Source organism: Mercenaria mercenaria, chromosome 3 (genome assembly GCF_021730395.1).
Source record: "Mercenaria mercenaria strain notata chromosome 3, MADL_Memer_1, whole genome shotgun sequence".
NCBI classification, from domain to species: Eukaryota; Metazoa; Mollusca; class Bivalvia; order Venerida; family Veneridae; genus Mercenaria; species Mercenaria mercenaria.
Genome location: NC_069363.1, coordinates 28930851 through 28949872, shown reverse-complemented (window position 1 = coordinate 28949872; position 19022 = coordinate 28930851). Strand labels below are relative to the sequence as shown.

General features: G+C 35.0%; 1 protein-coding gene across 1 annotated transcript in view; it reads left to right on the top strand.

Moving 5' to 3' along the window:
* Positions 1-12661, top strand: part of LOC123525854 (uncharacterized) — a 150824-nt gene extending 138163 nt beyond the window's left edge. The window contains exons 39-44 of the mRNA XM_053538097.1: positions 1830-2089; positions 3418-3538; positions 6551-6788; positions 9859-10030; positions 10321-10500; positions 10857-12661. Of these exons, the coding sequence (XP_053394072.1) occupies positions 1830-2089; positions 3418-3538; positions 6551-6788; positions 9859-10030; positions 10321-10500; positions 10857-11009 (1124 nt within the window). The 3' untranslated portion in view covers positions 11010-12661. The remainder of the gene's footprint in view (positions 1-1829; positions 2090-3417; positions 3539-6550; positions 6789-9858; positions 10031-10320; positions 10501-10856) is intronic.
* Positions 12662-19022: the final 6361 nt, after the last annotated feature.

The following is a 19022-nucleotide window of genomic DNA, read 5'->3' as shown; positions in this document are numbered from 1 at the left end:
TCTTTGCAAAATCCTCTGAAAACCGGACTTTTGACTTTGTCCAGACAGATTCCTGTTTTCAGAGTTTTTACTGTATGTTCTATTTTGCAAAATACTTTTTACTATGTAGAGGTATATAATAAAAGGGTTATTGTAACAGTAGTTTATCTAGGACGTTGCATTCGGCTCTCATGTATTTTACCAGACCTATCACACTCACCTATTGCTCTCTTTGAGATTCAGGTCTGGCAAAATCAACTTTTGTTGATTATAACTGTCCATTTCAGTTTACTGTCATAACAACCCTGTTGTATTTAATTCAGTCTTTGTAAAGCATCAGCAAGAGACATGCAGTCAACCCAAACAACACAAAAACACCCCTAAAACAAACCATCATGTGCATTAAAAAGTTGTTTAAAAATTACACCTTTCTAAAATAAAACTACACATGAAGAGTCTTTATATAATTAATATGAATTTTGCATTAATATATTAAAAAGTAGTTTTCTGCTTTCAAAAGCCTGTTACTGTAGTTTAGAGCATAATAGGATATATGCAACAAAATATAGACACTTACAGCTTTTGTGTAAAAATGGTTAGCCAGATATAATGTTATAATGGAGGGGTATATTGTTTTGCAGATGTTGGTTGGTCTGTCAGTCGGAATGTAGACCAATCCATTTCCAGATGATGGCTCAAGAACTCTTGGGCCTAGGATCATGAAAGTTCATTTGGGGGTTGATCATAACCAGCAGATGACCCCTATTGAGTTTGAGATCAGTAGGTCCAGGTCACAGTGACCTGGAACAGATAAACGGTTTCGGATGACAACTCAAAAGTGCTTGGGGCTAGGATCATGAAAATTGATATGGAGGTTGGTCGTGACCTGCAGATGACCTCTATTGATTTTGAGATCAGTAAGTCAAAGGTCAAGGTGACAGTGACCCAGAACAGTTAAACAGATAAACGGTTTCCAGATGAGAACTCAAAAGTGCTTGGGGCTAGGATCATGAAAATTGATATGGAGGTTGCTCGTGACCAGCAGATGACCTCTATTGATTTTGAGATCAGTAAGTCAAAGGTCAAGGTGACAGTGACCCAGAACAGTTAAATGGTTTCTGGATGATAACTCAAGAATGCTTGGGCCTAGGATCATGAAAGTTGATAAGATGGTTGTTAATTACCAGCAGATAACCCCTATTGACTTTGAGGTCAGAAGGTCAAGGATCAGGGCCACAGTGGTTTTTGGATGATAACTCAAGAACACTTGGGTCTGCTATCATGAAAGTTGAAAGGGAGGTTGGTCATAATAAGCAGATGATCCCTAATGATTTTCAGGTCAATCGGTCAAAGGTCAAGGTCACAGTGGCCCGGAACTGTTATACTGTTTTCGGATGATATTTTGAGAACACTTGGACCTAGGATCAGGAAACTTAAAAGGGAGGTAGATCTTGACCATCAGATGACCCCTATTTATTTTAAGGTCAGTAGGTCAAACGTCAAGGTCACAGTGATCTGAAAAATTCTGTTCCTAGTGCAGTTACTGAATGCATCAAGGGGGGCATTTCCTGTTCTGAGAGCAGTTGTTTACATGGATTATCTTAATGAAATTGTTTTGTTTGTATGAGTTAGTATATATACTTAAAATATATAAGAAATGGATGAGAATATGGTGAAGGTATGGTATTTAAAGTGCTCTCAAAGTGAATTAAATTGGAAGATGATTTTTCATTTAATTTTTGCCTGATTTATACACAGTATTTGATAATGATTGATTTATTTGTCTCTGATTTACCATATAAGGTATAAAACAGTGAGTGAATTACATTACAGCTTTATTTATCTTCTAGGTTTGCTTGGTACAAATGATAGAGAGAAATCAACTGATTTCCGGCTGAAAAGTGGTCATCTCACTACAGACAGTAACCAGTTTATGGCAGAGTATGTGGTAGCTGGTTCCCAGACCTGCAGGGCACAAACTTCAGACTCTAGAGAAAAACAGGAACCAGGAGATGATAGCTGTGAGACAGTGAAGCAAGCTTGTAATAAATTGTTCTCGAAACACTATTCATCTATATACAAATGTAGTTCTATAACCTTCGGGTACTATGTAAGTTTGTTTCATTTTAACACTTTTTTTAGGGCGGGGTCTTACAAACATTTATGATGGTACATGTGGATGTTTATGAGTACAAGTACAATTATGCATATGTCATGTTTTTTTCAAGATTATCAGTATATGAATACAGAAGGAAACAAGTTTTTTATCCCCCGTTGAAAGGGGAGGGATATTGCTTTGTTGTTGTCTGTCCGGATGTTTGTCTGTCCATGCCTGTGTCCATCTGTCTGAAATTGAAACTTTTAGTGTTAACTCCTTGGACCCAGTAAAAGCAGACATTTTGACTGACATTGTTTGAAGTTAAACCATATAAATACGCGTACATTAGGACTAGCTGGGTTTGTGTTTATACGTATGAGTACATGTACAGTCTGACTTGATTGGTTCGAAGTTTTACCATATGATTACACGTGCATTAGGAATAGCTTGTTTTGAGTTTATACATATGAATACTGGGATGATTACCCGGTTAATCGGATCCGATTCGATTACTAGGTAAAACCAATTTCAAATTTGCAAAACCGATAATCACTCTCAAACAATAAACATCATGAGTCGTACTTTATCTTTATACATTTCTTTGACCAGCACATAGATCCAACGTATATTTCTGCTAAAACACATCAGCTTGAACATAATCAATAGTCTTGGATTTGCATGTCATGATACATTTGAAATAAAATACACCAGGATATGACTTATTAATTATCACACTGCTTGCAAACGATAAAGTCCGTAAGTTTCTAATGAAGTCAGCTGCTGGAAGTACCTTGATATGGTCGTCAGGAAAGAAAACAGAATTTTTAATATGGCGGCCGATTAACTGGTTTGATTCAATTTCAAACAAATACATGTACATTTTGACTGGCTTTGTTTGAAGTTATATTATTAAGTACATTAGGACTAGCTCGGGTTTGAGTTTATACATATGAATACAATTAATACATGTACATTTTGACTGGCTTTGTTTGAAGTTACAACAAACAAAATGAGTACACATACATTTTAACTAGACTTATTTGTGTTTATACCATATGATCACACATATGATTTTACTAGTGTGGTTTGGATTTAAAGTCATAGTTACAGTGTTATTAATTATCACAGAACTTTTGATGAAATGCTGTCTTTTACTTTCAGTATAAACGCTTTATGATTCATGTAACATTGCTTTGTGATGAAATTTCCAATCCATATTCACTTGATAGCTCTAAAAATGAATTTGTGCAAAAGTTGAGGAATTTTTTATTGACTTAGAGAATTTTGCTTTTATAAGTGAGAATGATGTAAGAGTATCTGTAATGTTAGTGATATTGCAGCAATATTGTGAGGCTGAGGGCCACAGATGTGAGGATGGTGTGAACTCTTGTCATGCACTGAAAGCTTACATAGATGTGTGTGAACAGAAAGGCCTGATAAAGGAGCCAGTACAAATGCAAGGTAGGATCAACACTGAATCATTTGTCATTGATAAACTGCAATGTATATTATATTTCTGATGCAAAAGTGTATTGCCTTGACAACATGTTCAAACTACAGTTAATGTTACTGTTTCTGGTTCAGTACGTAAATGGAACATTCTGATTGGTCATCCCCATAGTGCCGTATGAGTTCAGCTGGTACATATTGGACACTGACCTTAACATTGTTGATGCAATACAAAACACGATTGTGTTTTTGTTGGGTTTAATGTTGCACCGACACAGCTAAAGGTCACATGGTGACTTTCCAGCTTTGATATTGGAGAAAAACCCCAGTTACCCCTCCATGCATTATTTCATAACGGGCAGGCACCTGGGTAAAACCGCCGATCTTCTCTAAGCGAGCTGTATGGCTTCCTCACATGAAGAATTCAATGCTTGAGTGAGGCTCAAACTCACGTTGGTGAGGGGCAAGTAATTTTAAGTAAGCAAACTTAACCACTCAGCCTTAGAGGCCTCTTAGAAAACATGAATTAAGCTAGTAAGTATTAAATGTAGTTGTAACATTAGATGCATTGTCAGATGAGTTGTGTCATCTTTTACTAATTTTAACAAGGGTTTATAAAGAAATGTGAATGTAAAATTTACTGTTGCTAAAATTTTGTTATGAAAAATGAAATAGACATTGATGCAAAAGTATTCAGGTAACATTTTGAAAATGTACGTGTATGTGCATTTAGAAAAAATTTGTTTTCCCTGTATGTCCCATTCCAGTTTCTTTTATCTTTATTTTCTGTTTACATCTTTCACATTTATATCTCATATAGAGTTCTGAGTATCCTACATAACCTGCCTGTACCTCCTGCACATACACTGTCACTACACCTCTTTTTTAACCCTTACCATGCTGTACACAATAATTGGTTCTGCCTTTGCGGCAAGTGTAGATCATTATCAGCCTGCACATCCCTGCAATCTGACCTGTATCTTTTTGTTTGGTAAGCACTTCTTTTAATAGTTAATGGTACTGTCCAAATTGGAAGGTGGACAAGTTCATTTTTAGCTCATCTGATTTTTTGAAAAAAAATGATGAGTTATTGTCATCACTTGAGCGGTTGTCGGCGTTGGCGTCGGCGTCGGTGTCGGCGTCGGCGTCTGCGTCGGCGTTGCCTGGTTAAGTTTTATGTTTAGGTCAGCTTTTCTCCTAAACTATCAAAGCTATTGCTTTGAAACTTGGAATACTTGTTCACCATCATAAGCTGACTCTGTATAGCAAGAAACATAACTCCATCTTGATTTTTGCAAGATTTATGGCCCCTTTTGTACTTAGAAAATATCAGATTTCTTGGTTAAGTTTTATGTTTAGGTCAACTTTTCTCCTAAAATATCAAAGCTATTGCTTTGAAACTTGGAATACTTGTTCACCGTCATAAGCAGACCCTGTACATCAAGAAACCTAACTCCATCTTGCTTTTTGCTAGAATTATTGCCCCTTTTGGACTTAGAACATCAGTTTTCTTGGTTAAGTTTTATGTTTAGGTCAGCTTTTCTCCTAAACTGTCAAAGCTATTGCTTTAAAACTTGCAACACTTGTTCACCATCATAAGTTGACCCTGTACAGCAAGAAACATAACTCCATCCTGCTTTTTGCAAGATTGATGGCCCCTTTTGGACTTAGAAAATATCAGATTTCTTGGTTAAGTTTTATGTTTAGGTCAACTTTTTCTCTTAAACTATCAAAGCTATTGCTTTGAAACTTGCAACACTTGTTCACCATCATAAGCTGACCCTGTACAACAAGCAACATAACTCCATCCTGCTTTTTGCAATAATTATTGCCCCTTTTGGACTTAGAAAATCATTTTCTTGGTTGAGTATTATGTTTAAGTCAACTTTTCTCATAAACTATCAAAGCTATTGCTTTAAAACTTGCAACAGTTTTTCACCATCATAAGTGGACACTGAACATCGAGAAACATAACTCTATCCTGCTTTTTGTAAGAATGATGCCCCTTTTTAGACTTAGAAAATCATGGGTAGGACAATATTTCTATTACACAAAAAAAAAAATCAGATGAGCGTCTGCACCCGCAAGGCGGTGCTCTTGTTGAAAGTTAGCAGGGTAAGGGTTAAACCTTCTCAATCTCATTCTCTTCATACCTCTGCACCTACTCCCCAAACTCCCCCATCCTAAAAAAATAGTGTTTAATATCTTGTAGTAATAATGTCTGGGTAAACATTTTCAAAGAGTTGCTGTCCTTCTGACAACTCTTGTTATAATGTATGTTGGAATATATGTAGGTGCCTATTCAGTTTCACATATACACCTAAAGAGCATCAGTATCAAGTTTAAAGAAACAAGAAGTTTTTACCCTCACCAGCTGATTTAGTGATGCAGCTAGTATAATGCATTAGTATTGAAGGTATAAAATTAGTTTTTGAATTACTGTGAATTGAAGTGTTTGTAAAGAATAACCAATTAACCAATTTATATAAATAATTTAATCAGTTTTCATAATCTATTTTGGTAAAAACAAATAAATTCCTATGAAGACAAGCTTTAATTAATAGCCAATAAACTGTGACGTTTTGAGAAAATTTGAAATACACGGGTCTTATATAACACCAATATTTTGTACAGGAAATCATTTCGGATAGCTATATACTAAATGGTTAGATAATAGCGCGGTCTTAAATTTGCGCAGCAAAAATTTGTCCTGCGCAAACAAAAAAGATTTCACTGAAAATGCCTTCCTACAAACTCTTCAGAAGCTGTTTCATGGTATCAGGATACTGTTTTAAGTAGAAATAATATAAATGTAACAGTATAAAAGAACATTTTTCAGTTCTCACAGTTCTCAAATAAACAAGATTTTCATATCAGTTAACATAATGAAACTACCTTTTACCTGTATACACCCCATTTAATGTTTACACCTACAGCTGTGATAATATTGCATCTGGTTTTCACTCTGAATTTTTTTTTTATCTTACACTTAAACAAACAAATATTCTCTTGTTTATTTTGCAGGCTGTGAGTTTGAATCACCTGTTATAGAGAGTTCTGTAGCTGGTTCCTTGGATATTGTATTTGTTGTCTCACAACATGTCAGCATGACTAAAAAGAAGGACCGTGCTGAAGACTATATGTATGAACTAGCAATCCTCAGTGCCTTTGATCAGTTTAAAGAAGTCAGGTTTGGTGTGGTTTTATTTGGAGGAAGTGATCCAGCACCACATGTAGTTAGGCTGGAAGACAATAACAACTGGTAGGTAATGTATACCGCAACCTGACTAAGCTAAAACTTAACATTGGACTAGACTGTAAATGTATATTGAAACCCATCTTAGCTAAATCTTAACATTGGACTAGACTGTAAAATGTATATTGGAACCTGTCTTAGCTAAAACTTCACATTGGAGTAGACAGTAAAATGTATATTGAAACCAAAGTTAGCTAAACCTTAACATTGAACTAGACTTTGGAATGTATATTGGAACCTATCTCAGCCAAACCTTAACTTTGGACCAGCCTTTGAAATGTATATTGGACCTCAACTTAGCTAAAACTTTACATTGGCATAGACTGTAAAATGTATATTGGTACCCATCTTAGCTAAATCTTAACTATGGACTAGACTGAAATGTGTATTGGAACCCAACTTAGCTAAAACTTAACATTGGACTAGACTGTAAAATATATATTGGGACTCATCTTAGCAAAACTTAACTATGGACTAGACTTTGAAATATATATTGGAACCCAACGTAGCTAAAACTTACTATTAGACTTGACTGTAAAATGTATATTGAAACCCAGCTTAGCTAAAACTTAACATTGTACTAAACCTTAACTTTGGACTAGACTTTCAAATGTATATTTAAACCCAACTTAGCTAAAACTTAACATTGGATTAGATTGTGAAATGTATATTGGAACCAATCTTACAGATCTACTAAAACCCGTGACGATGTCATCACGGAAAATATATTTTTTGTCACGGGGTCTGTCACGGGTTTTGATGTTTGTATTGTTTTTGCCTCTTAAACTCATGGGCAGTTCATATCACGACATTATGCCAGTTCTAACAATGTCATTACGTGACGACATCAAATTTAATGACAATGACGTCACGTGATTGTCTTAGTAACGTCGTCAGCTAAAATGGATGAAAAATAGATGTCGTTATCTATGGAACAAATTCTCCATTTAATACGGTCCAAACAGCCGATATCGGCGCTACCGTTCAGGCCAAAAGGTGGGGAAACATGGATTTTCAAAGGAGAAGGCTTAGAAAAATCAGGATTGGTGAGCCGACATCGTTGGGTGAACCAAGGAACTGTGGGCCTACCTCGCCGAAATCCAAGATTGAAGAAAAAATATTTCTATATCCATACAGAGAATGGAGCTTCAAAAGAATTTGTGAAATTTGTTTATCACGAGCCGGTTTGTACCAACAGTCCATTTGTAATTCAGTATATCGGAAATGAACAAGTTTTACAGCCAATGTCACATGGAAATTCAAAAAATCAGGATTGTCCTTTCTTGAGAGCTAAACCAAGTAGTTTAGAAAAAAGGGCTGAAACTTTGTTCATGTAGAGTAGTGGAAGATGGTATGTATGTTGTTTGTGATAAATGTAAAATATGGTACGACCCTGAATGCGAGGGACTACAAAAAGACGACATACCAGCAGATGACGTTCCCTACTACTTTAAAAAAATGCACAAACCCCAAAAAGCAAAATAGAAAATGCATGAAAAGAAAATGATTGTATATTTTAAGATTTGTTATTGTTAATAAAAATGTCAATAATCACGATTTTATGGTCAATATTTAAACAAATATAAAGAAACCAATCATCGGAAACCTATGAAACGTTCCGTAAATCACCGAGTCCTGTCCTTCCATTGTTATACGGAGCGTTCCATAGTTTGCCAAATACGATCGTATTTCTAAAAATAGATAGCATCACAGGGTTTAGTACCTTAAGTAGACCATCACGGAATATTCAGTGTGTCATGGATATAAGGTGTATGTCACGTATTTATGTCATCACGGACATCATGGAATTCAAGATTGTCACGCGTTTTAGGTGATCCCCAATCTTAGCTAAACCTTAACTTTGGACTAGACTTTCAAAGGTATATTTGAACCAAATGTAGCTAAAACTTAACGTTGGATTAGACTGTAAAATGTATATTGGAACCAATCTTAGCTAAACCTTAACTTTAGACTAGATTTTCAAATGTATATTGGAATCTAGCCAAACCTTAACTTTGGACCATCCTTTGAAATGTATATTGGAACCCAACTTAGCTAAAACTTAACATTGGACTAGACTGTAAAATTATGTTGGAACCCATCTTCGCTTAACATTAACATTGGACTAGACTGAAATGTTCATTGGAACCTAACTAAGCTAAAACTTAACATTGGACTAGACTGTAAAATGTATATTGGAACCAATCTTAGCTAAATTTTAACTTTAAACCAGACTTAGAAATGTATGTTGGAACTCAACTTAGCTGAAACTTAACATTGGACTAGACAGTAAAATGTATATTGAAACCCAGCTTAGCTAAAACTTAACATTGGATTGGACAGTAAAATGTATGTTGGAACCCATCTTCGCTTAACATTAACATTGGACTAGACTGAAATGTTTATTGGAACCTAACTAAGCTAAAACTTAACATTGGACTAGACTGTAAAATGTATATTGGAACCAATCTTAGCTAAATTTTAACTTTAAACCAGACTTAGAAATGTATGTTGGAACTCAACTTAGCTAAAACTTAACATTGAACTAGACAGTAAAATGTGTATTGAAACCCAGCGTATCTTGGAACCAATTTTAGCTAAACCTTAACTTTGAACTAAAATGCAGTCGTTGTCCTTATGTTTCAAGTACTGGTCAGAGGTCCAGGAAAAGGTAATCATAATGTACTCAATATAAAATATAAAATTTTCTCTGCAAGTTGGACCAGTAATAGTATCATATATTAGTATGGATTTGGATAAGAAGGATATTGACAATTTACCAAGTTGAACTTTGTTGGAAAGGAATTTGATGTTTGCTTTGGAAAAGTTTCATAGGTTCCTCTTTAGATGATTCCATTGAAAGTAAGTGAAAGAATCTGAAAGGACTGAGGGGAACATTAGTGGTTCCTTCTCAATGAAAATAAGAATACAGTTCAGTTACGGGTAGATAAACCAAAGAACATTTTGTATCTTCGGCATGAAAAACTGTTCTTAAGGGCAGGATTCCCTTTCTTATGTTCATTTGGTATTTGACTTAGGTGACTATTAACCAGTAAGCACTCTCTTTTTTCTACAGTATATTTACCAATAGAGATGATTATGATTGGGATGGATTGTTTGAGGTGTCGAAGCAGACAGCAGGTGGTACAGATGACACTGACGCATTCCTTGCTATAAAAGAGGCAGCAGCATTCCCATTTAACCCTATTGCTCACAAGATGATTATCATGCTAATGACGAAGGAACAGGTAGATGCTCCAAACTTCAAAACACACTAGATCCCCTATACATCTACATTCTTGAGTGTGAAATTAAAAATATTATAACAGTTCATATTCTAATAAATCTAGCACTTGCAATATTATAAAATTGGTAAAGTTTAAAAAAAAAAGGGGGGAAGTTACTACCAAAAAAAAAAAAAAAAAAAAATTACAAAGAATTCAAGTTCAGCAAACATAAATGAATTGTGGCAAAACTTTTGTGGCCAGTTCAGTGGGCTGATAACAGTTCAAGAGGTAATACTGTTAACTGTTTTCAGAGTTCTGGCAAAGCGGCAGATATATCTGCTCTCAAGACAGTCCTAGAGGAGCAGGAGATCACACTGAATGTTATCTCAACATACAGCAAGACAGTCAGTGCTAGAATCATCGGCATTAACTCGGACGGTCGGGTCATTACAAAAAAATCAGGCTACAAGGGAAACAAATCTCTCCCTAAGGTATATTTGTTGCAAGAATAATTGTTTACTAAAACTTGTTTCCATGGATAAATAATGTACTGAAACTCAGTGTATTGAATTTTGGAAAGACAGCTGAAAAAAAGTTATATCTGATATGAGCCTTAGAATATGATGAAATTTAAGAGCTTATACTTTGAGCTTTTGTCACTTGTGTCACTTGAGTGAGGAAAATTAAAATTAAACAGTTTGTATTTCTTCACAGATTTTATTTTTCATGAGCCTGTCTTTAAGTGTAGTTTTTAGTATTTCTTAGTGGTAGTGACTTTTTTATTTTCCTTAATTTTAGTTTTAGAAAATGGTTTTACTTACAAATTTTTATTGTTCTATTTTACCAGAATGACTACACTGAACTGATAACAGCCACTAATGGTGCATTGTGGGATCTGAATATCATATCTGAAGGAAATGCTGCAAAGATGAGGCGAATGTCAGAAGAGTTTGTGAAACAGACACAACAAAGTGACCAGCTGTTTTCGTCTGAAGCTTAGACCTACCAACAGTGCAATAATTAATTACAAATAGTGCAATAAAACATTTAATCATTATGTTGTACAATATCACTAGACACAGGGTCTTTCAAAATGAACTGTTTTGAGTGACCCTGCTAAACAGTAATAGACTATTAAGTTACTGATTCACCTCATGCAATATCACTATTCTGTCACAGACTTACTGATTCACATGGTGTAATATTTATGTCTCCCCACGGGGGAGACATATTGCTCTTGCCTTTGCCATCTGTCCATCCGTCTGTCTGTCCACATTAAGCTTGTCCGGCTTTCACAGGTCAAACTGCTGGCTGGATTTCGACGAAACTTCCCAGGAGGGATCAGTGCCAAGCCTAGTTGTGCATATCGCCGGCATGTTCCGCTTCGCTTCACAAAATGGCCACCAGAGCTAAAAATAAGAAAATCTTATCCGGCTTTCACAGGTCAAACTGCTGGCTGGATTTTGACAAAACTTCCCAGGAGGGATCAGTACCAAGTCTAGTTGTGCATATCGCCGACATGTTCCGCTTCGCTTCACAAAATGGCCACCAGAGCTAAAAATAAGAAAATCTTATCCGGCTTTCACAGGTCAAACTGCTGGGGGGATTTCGACGAAACTTCCCAGGAGGGATCAGTACCAAGCCTAGTTGTGAATATCGCCGGCATATTCTGCTTTGCTTCACAAAACGGCTGCCAGAGCTAAAAATAGAAGAATCTTGTCCGGCTTTCACAGGTCAAACTGCTGGCGGGATTTCGAGGAAACATCACAGGAGTGATCAGTACCAAGCCTAGTTGTGCATATCGCCGGCATGTTCTGCTTCCCTTCACAAAATGTCCACCAGAGCTAAAAATAGAAAAATCTTGTCAGGCTTTCACAGGTCAAACTGCTGGCTGGATTTCAACAAAATCACAGGAGTGATCAGTAACAAGCCTAGTTGTGCATATCGCCAGAATGTTCCACTTTGCTGCACAAAATGGCCACCAGAGCTAAAGGTATACATAGGGGGAAGACATATGTTTTTGTGACAAAAACACCTTCTAGTCTTGTTCTGCAATAGATTTACTGGCCAACATTGTGCAATATTCATGTTCTGCAATAGATTTACTGACAAACGTTGTGCAATATCACCCAACTGTACTATACTTAACATTGTACAATATCACCCAACTGTACTATACTTAACATTGTACAATATCACCCAACTGTACTATACTTAACATTGTGCAATATCACCCTACTGTACTATACTTAACATTGTGCAATATCACCCAACTGTACTATACTTAACATTGTGCAATATTACTACATGTATATGGTAACAGACTTACTGATGTAATCTACTGGTGATATACTTTTAGCAATTGGCACATAAGACCACTGTTTAAGACAATTTACCTTGACACATTGTCTACTATAATTCTAATCTTTCCAGTTGTTTGTTATAAACAGTTGTTGGTTATCTTAATTAAAGTTCCTTGAGTTACATTACAGTTTTAATGCTATTTGTTTGGAAGAATTCAGTGTTAAAGGTTAATTGTTGTTATATGACTGTTTATTTGAAGTAGCACAAAGATTGTACATTATATATTTTATTAAATATTTTAATTATTTTCTTGTAACAAGAGTTTGTGATAATATATATTGCACCTTAGTTTTGTTTGTTTATTGCTTTGCTTTTAGCCAGGTCTTTACATTATTTAGCCCACCCATTTAGCTGAGTGGGAGTGCAGGTCTATGGATGGTGTGGTTGTGAGTCTAGGGCAAGGCACATATTCTCTGTGTCAGTATGATGAGAAAAAAAAAAGTTGTGTCTGATGTCATTTCACCTCTGATTCATGTGGAGAAGTTGGCAGTTACTTGTAGAGAACAGATAAGTACTAATACATATACCAGGAACACCATTTAGGTTAACTGCCTGTCACTATAGAACTGAAATACTGCTGAAACAGTGTTTAACCCATAACAAACAAATTGGTATTACCGGTATTTACCTGTAATTTGTTTTAATTTTCTAAGACTATAATTGTTTGATTCAATTACTCTGTACTAGGGGCTTTCTTGATTTCCACAAAGACGTGCACATCATGGAGAGGACACATATCTCACTAACTAGGTCAAGCATGACCTAGCGATATATGACTAACATTGGTGAAGTGTCATAAAAAGGGTACCATCAGCCAAGGACGTTCATCTCGCCAAGTTACAGCTGTTGACTATGCATCAAGCTTCTGGGGCTCGTAGAATGGTACTCAGATTGACAACAACTGGAATTTTATAAGTTTTTTACCTTCTTTTATTGGCGAAAGCCACCTTATTACTGGTTGGAGTCAACTGAAAATCGTCCAGACTCCTAAATTTCCAGCAACACCCGAGGAGGAGTTCCAAGACTGGCATTCTGGGAAACTGGCCTGTGGGGTTATATGGATTTGTGAGGACAGTTGGGTGAATGAAATTCATCTTTCTGTATAATCGGATTTCCAATATTGCTATTTTTATTTCCATCAGTCTATTTTTATTTGAACCAATCGGACGACTCATTTCTACTGATCTTGTGACAATTCCCCAGTGCTCATGGCTAAAAAAATCTACAACAAACACTGCATCTTAATGGCAAAATTTTATTTCATGGAAAAATAAATACAGATTTACAGCTAAAACAAGCAGTATTAATATATGAAAGACAAAAATAAAATACTACAAAATTAACAATGTTGTATTTGTTCAAACATTTACTTCAACATTAAATTAAATGCTTCTTGTTGCAAACAAATAAGAGTATTCAAATACAGTGAAACTCTGTGGGTTTGATATCTGAGCTCACTCCAGCAATTTATGTAATTCCTTGCAGTTTTGCTTATATTTTCTGTTTGGATCACTCGAAAATGCATATAACTTGTTCATTTAGCTCATTGTTTAGCAACCTTGACTAATCTGCGTTTTACTGCAGTTCATTCAGGAAAAACACCTGGAAGCTAACCTAAGATTTCACATCTAGAAGTATTTAAAAACGTCACATTCCCTACATAAGAATGTCTGGCTTTTACTCCAATTTGCTAATATTTATTTCTGATCATAGTTTGAAACTATAATATGGGATGCCATAAAAAAATCCAAATCTATTTAACAATTCATAAGAGTTTGTTCCCTTTGTTTTTGAAGAAGGCTAATACTTTTGTGCCTAAAAGTTGAAGAATTAGTCTAAAACTTGTCAAGCAAATGTGCAGCAGATCATGCTTGTATTGACTAGTGTGAGGTTATAGTATATAAAGCTGTATGTTTTGTGTATATAGTAAAGCAACTGTAGAAAGCAAATATAAGGATGCAGGGTTTGTATAAAATGGTCCTCATTCAAAAGACCAAATCTGATTTTTTAATGTTCAAACTTATGGTCCCCTTTATACCAAACTGACTACATCATGCAAGGATACTAGAGCAAAATGCAGGGTAACTTTCCAACTAGAGTTTATCTCTAAACTTTCAATGTTATGAGAACCTTTCATATCAGTAAAATTTCAATGGCTGCATCTGAGGAAAAAATTCAGACTGGAAAGTCTATTTCTAAGATCCCTAAACTAGATCTTTACAGTCTATCAGTTTTCAGTACAATCAACTACACTAGACAGAGTTGTCCCTTTCATTATTCAATCATGTACAAATCAAATTCAATAATTATAGTAATGTATTGAAAAGCGATAAATTGTGAGTCATTTGTTGACCTTTTCAAGTGAAGAAATAAATAGCCTTATGTTTTTGTCAAAATAACTATATATGTTAGCATTTAATTTTATTTCTTGTCTCATAAAATATACAAGAGCAGAATACAACTTCCCTGATCATGCTACTGTTGTATATATGGTAACTCCATGTAGAAAAGTGTAATAAAATGTTTAACATAAAGTACTGTCATTAATATTAGTTTGCAATTTCATGTTCGAAGGGTTGATATGGAGAATCTTGGAGACTCTATTTACATTTTGTAAGGGTTTCTTTTTGTTGAACTATTTATAGGATTGATTCAAGAATATTAATGAAAGAAGTCCGAGCACGTGTATAATTGTCAGATTGATAGGGGATTGTTTATCAACATAGTACAATGCAGAATCTGTTTTCTGCTATTTACTTGTGAAGTATAAGCCGTACTTTTTACAAAATTTACATCAGTATAAAATAAAATAAAAGAAAGCAGTAAGTGAATGGACTGAAGTAATACAAAGTACCGTCCGTCTGGGCTTATAAGACTATTCGCCTATAAGACGAGACCCTAACTTTGATCCGAAAAAATCATGATTTTTGCTGACACTCGCATATAAGACGAGGTGTAAAACTGACAGAGATCGATGGTCAGCAGTTTGTTTCTGCTACAAATATTTTTTAAAAATGACACGGGTTGATCATCGTGAGTTTCATGACACTATAAATGCTTTTTGATTACGTTGTTTGTAACATAATAACTTAATAATCTACTGCTTTAAATATTTCATTAATTATGAATACAGTTCTGAAGTCATGGACGACTTTCTATAAGCACGATTATTATATTTACCAAATGCCATGTATTTCATGTCTTGACAGAAAAGATTACAGTAGACTTATTATAGGCAAAAAATTGGAGTAACATGGTTATAGAAGATATACTTTTTTTGTATCTAAGAACTATACTATTTCTATTACGGACATTACATGAGTTACGATGCTGGGCTGAAAGACAGACGAAGGATATAAATTTGAAGTAAAACATTGAAGCCAGTATCGATGGTACTAAAAATACGTAAAAAATTTAAAAGGGTATTGAACTGACGTATGGTTATCCATGTTTGCACATTCTAACCACAGCATTATCCACGCCTCGGGGGTATTGATTGAATCTCAAACACCGAACAGGTAATAAATTATGACAGGTGTCACTCTTATCAATTAGTGTCGGTCCAATTGTAACGCACTTACTAGTATCTCCCAGCCAACAATTATCTTTCAAATCACGAAAACTGTTACTGTTCTGTAGCAGACGACAATCGTAAAAAAAGTTTACAAAATAAATAACAACATATAAACGTTTCCCCAGTAGAATTTCTTTTCTTCTCTTTTTTTTTTTAAGGCAGCCTATTTATTTCTAAATGTTCATTTTGTGCTATATTGACTCAACGCAACTGTAAACAGGTAAATATAATACTAGCGGTTGTACACTACGCCGATCTGGCGTGATGGTTTTAACATCCGTCTTGCTTTTGCACTTGCATATAAGACAAGTTGGAAATTAAAGGTAAAAAATTAAGCCTCAAAAGTTGTCTTATAAGCGCAGATGGACGGTAAAAAATAGTACTTTTGCATGGAATAAAATTATTCATCATTTGATAAACAGTGCAAAACTAAGAAAACTAGCAGACTTTATGATACAGCTTCTTTAACATCTTTGGCAACAATTTCTTCATACCATGCCTTTACAAAGTGACAGTCGCTCAACACAATGCAAATCACAGAAATAATATATACTGGAGACAAAATGTAACAAGATCTTCCCCTAATAACGCTTAATGGGGCATAATATGCCCAGTCACAGGCATTAGGCAGTAAAACTGGACATCAGCAATTACCAAAACAAATGGAACGAGCAAATGCGATGAATTGGTATCCCCCGCCGAAAGGGTTTGTGGTGAGGAATGGCAAAAAATATATCCAGCAAGAAGTTAAGGATGTTACTAAGAAGCAAATAATTTCATAAGTCAAAATCAATTTAACAGAAAATGAATGCTATTTTTTGGTTGGGGGGGGGGGGGTACAAAGTATCACATGTTGATTATGATATTGACGGAAAATTTAGAAAAAAAAAAAATGGGTGGTGGGGTTGGGGGAAGAGGGACCAAGGCAAGGTGGTGACCAGGTGTGGGTACATAACTTCACATGTTTCTAATAAATGTTCATAGAAAAGAAGGAAAGAAGTTTAATGAAATTCTACCAATTGGTTGGTTTGTTATGTACAAATCTGCAGATTTTTAAACATTTAAGGGGCAATAACTCTAAGGAAAACTGACCAATTAAAAAAAAATGACGGGCATCATCGAGTATGTTGGTTCATATTTATTTCAAGTTTTATGAAATTCTACCTGATAGTTACTGAGAAATGGCTGCGGACGGACATTTTTCATTAAATCAAGGGCAATAACTCTAACAGAAATTGACCAATCAAAAAAAAAAACTTGACGGGCATCATCGCAGTATGTTGGTTCATGTTTATTTTAAGTTTCATAAAATTCTACCTGCTAGTTACTGAGAAATGGCTGCGGATGGACACATGTGATGCACGGACGGAAAACATCATTTCAATACCCCCCTCCCGATTTCATCGGCGGGGGATAAAAAAAGGGGAAAAAAGAAAGTACAGAAGTGGAGAGGCAGGTATGCTGGTCAGGGTATATGGGGGATACTAAGATGTAATATCTGGAAACCAAACTTGATTTGTTAAGTTTTAAACTTGTAGTTATTATACTTCTGAAACCACTTTCAGTCTCCCAGATACTGTGACCTTGACCTTAGACTAACTGACCCATGTAAATGTTTGCAGGTATGTGAGGCGAGGATAAGAGACATTTAATCAGACTTAATATCAAGAAACTGAACTTGACTGAAAATTCAAAAACAATAATGGGGATAGTGAGGGATGTAAGAGTGAGGGGGGGGGGGGGGTATCCTTTTTATGACTTGTGAGCAAACTCTAAATCAATAGGGATCTTTCTCAAGCACTAGTTAGTCTTTGCTTAAGTTTGAAATCCACAGCTACTATATTTTCTGACTAAAAGACTGGAAAAGACAAAATTACTAGAACTCTGTGACGTTTGAGCCTGTGATTGATTGGGACCTGCCTCTAATGACATTTACTCCATGTTAGAAGATCAAAAGCTGTAGCTGTTACACTTTATGATTTAAGGAATCAATTTTCAGTTTCCAGGTAACTGTGACCTTGACATTTGGCCTAGGATCCTTCTCATGTGTACTTAATCATCTTGTATGTGAAGTTTGAAAACTGTAGTTATAACACTTAAAACCAGGAAACAAAAAAAAAAAGACCTTGAACTTTGACCTATTGACCCCCATTGCAAAAAATGGGCATCCTGTGAAGTCTGAAAGCTGTAGCTACTTTGTGGCTACGAGCCCAGGAACGAAAATGTTACCCCACATTGAGTAAAGTCCCTGTGACCTTGACCTTTGAGCCACTGACCCAAAGTCAATAGGGTTCTTCTTTGAGAGGTACTTGGTGTCTTAAGTTAGGAAACCAAAGCTGTTATAATTTATGATTTTTTGATGGGAGACTTACTGGTACCCATGTTAAAGTAAATAAGCTTTTTTAACTAAAACAAATGTTCAAGTAAATAAACTTTTTAATTAAAACAATTATCCTATATCTGACATTAAAATGTTGCTGTTACAGGTAATAATAATTATTTTATTTTTGTATTCAGTGATGAAACAAACAATCATAATTCCTACAAACTTCAAGTAATTAATATGTCAAAATCACACTACTGAAAGTTCTAGCAGCAGTTATATATCTGTAAGTAAATCATTGTAGCAATCTAAAACTTATAATAAAAAGAAAAACCAAATATTGGAGTTACAATAATGTGACTTTTAAATGTTGATTTTTACTAAAACAATTACATATTTAATGTAAATTATTTCTGTCAAGTCAGCTATTAACTTTAATGCTTACTGTACAGAACACTTAAATGCATTTTGACTAGACAAAACCAGCTGTTTTAGTAATATATTAGAGACATACAAATGCAAATACATGTATTGATATATCTAACAAGCACATTAATAACAAGTCTTATAAATGCATAATCAACAGGAAACAAATAAAACGAAAGAAAAAACAGCATATGGACTAAAGTGAAATACCATACTGATTTCATTAAAGGCAAAATTCATCCATATAACACATCTTTATTTGAAAATTTCAATAACACAACAGTTCACACATTTGTTAATGCCTGATTTTTGGTTAAACACCATTT